General features: G+C 49.7%; 1 protein-coding gene across 1 annotated transcript; it reads left to right on the top strand.

The window, feature by feature from the left end:
• The first annotated feature begins 260 nt into the window (after positions 1-260).
• On the top strand, positions 261-977 carry LOC133894803 (transcription factor TB1-like). The gene has a single exon (XM_062334973.1). The coding sequence runs from the start codon at positions 330-332 to the stop codon at positions 975-977; it is 648 nt and encodes a 215-aa protein (XP_062190957.1). The 5' UTR covers positions 261-329.
• Positions 978-1,631: the final 654 nt, after the last annotated feature.

Here is a 1,631-nt window from a genome sequence, read left to right as displayed (position 1 = left end):
ATGGTCGGACACTTAGCTTTATTTACATGTATAGATATATACGAGTGGCAGCAGTAGAAGTAGAAGTAAAAGTAGCCAGATGCATCATCGTCCAACGTCCATTGCACTAGCAAAAGCCGGAGACCTTTATATACACCACTAGGACACAAGAAGTTTCTACCTCTACTTCTATTACCACTGATTCTGTTAAGTAGCAGCGTGTGCACAATCACCACAAAATGCTACCTCATTACCCTAACAACCCTCGTCACCATCACCATCATCGCGTCAACCACCAGCAAGACCAGCCATTCTTACCGAACCCTACTGCTGCTGCTGCTGCTTTCCTCATGCCGGCAACCGCGACGTCTTGGGACGGGTACGGCGGGCAGATCTCCACCGCCGACATGTACAGCCAGGAGACCCTGGAGGCGGTGCTCCGGCAGCCGGTCACGGCTCTGCGGCAGGATCAGGCGGTGGGGCGGAAGCCGAGGGAGGGGGCGCCGGTGGTGGACGGCGGCGTCGGTAGCGCCGCGGCCGCGCCGCGGAAGCGGCCGTTCCGGACGGATCGGCACAGCAAGATCCACACGGCGCAGGGCGTGCGCGACCGGCGGATGCGGCTGTCGGTCGGGGTCGCGCGCGACTTCTTCGCGCTGCAGGACCGGCTGGGGTTCGACAAGGCCAGCAAGACCGTCAACTGGCTCCTCACCCAGTCCAAACCGTCCATCGACCGCCTCCGCGACGCCGCCGTACCGGCGGCTGCCTCCGGACCTGCAGCGGTGAAGGAGAAAGGGGAAGGGAGCTCCTTGAGCACTGGCTGTTTCAAGGACTCGTGGGAGAAGGTGACGGAGAAGGGAAGAAACAGATGCGGTAATGACGGTCCGGCAGCGCTCATGGAGGAACACGGCGGCGGTGAGCTCGACTGGATCTTGTTAGAGGCCGCGGCGGCAGAGCCGCCGCTGCCGTTGGACGGACTGGAGTACTACTACCAGTATTAACAGCTGGAGGAGATGGTGATGAGATGCAACAATGGAGAAGTTCCAAGGTGATTTCTTGTATGGTATGAAAAAATTATGTCTAACTAGAAAGGTTTGAAGCTTAAGGCTTCTACAACTCAATTAGGCTTCTTCAACCATGATCCAATGCTAGGTAGTACATATACATCTATTAAGTTTGCTGCTGCCATGATCCGATGCTAGGTAGACTTTTAGTAAACGGTAAATCTTTTAAGTTGCTGCTGGTGTTCTTCAGCTATCTGTCTAATTATGTTTGTTGGTTTTAGTTTGCTGATGTGTTAACTTTGAGGTTTCTGAAGTTGTACGTTCTGAGTTTTCTAGAGCTCCATGGACCATATATATGATGATCCTTGAGACGCAATTTTATCAGAAGATTTCAACTAACAGTACGTTATCAGGTGAAATCCTGGAACCTATCTAAAGCTAGAAATATAATTAATTACATTCTACCCTCAGACAGGATATTGGTACAATAAATTAATCCATGATAAATAAGCATATGGATATGAGTGTTTTTTAATGGCATAGCATATTAATTTTTTTAAACTGAATAAATGATGGCATATTTGCATGAGAATTGAAATGAAATTTCTACTTTAATTAGATTTGTACTATTGTACTATCAATGATTTCAGG

This window comes from Phragmites australis, chromosome 16, assembly GCF_958298935.1.
Source record: "Phragmites australis chromosome 16, lpPhrAust1.1, whole genome shotgun sequence".
Classification (NCBI taxonomy): Eukaryota; Viridiplantae; Streptophyta; class Magnoliopsida; order Poales; family Poaceae; genus Phragmites; species Phragmites australis.
Note: the sequence above shows the minus strand (reverse complement) of the source record. Positions and strands in the feature narration are given on the sequence as shown.

Excerpts from the sequence above, each read along its gene's own strand:
- LOC133894803 (XM_062334973.1), top strand. The coding sequence starts at position 330 with ATGCCGGCAACCGCGACGTCTTGGGACGGGTACGGCGGGCAGATCTCC.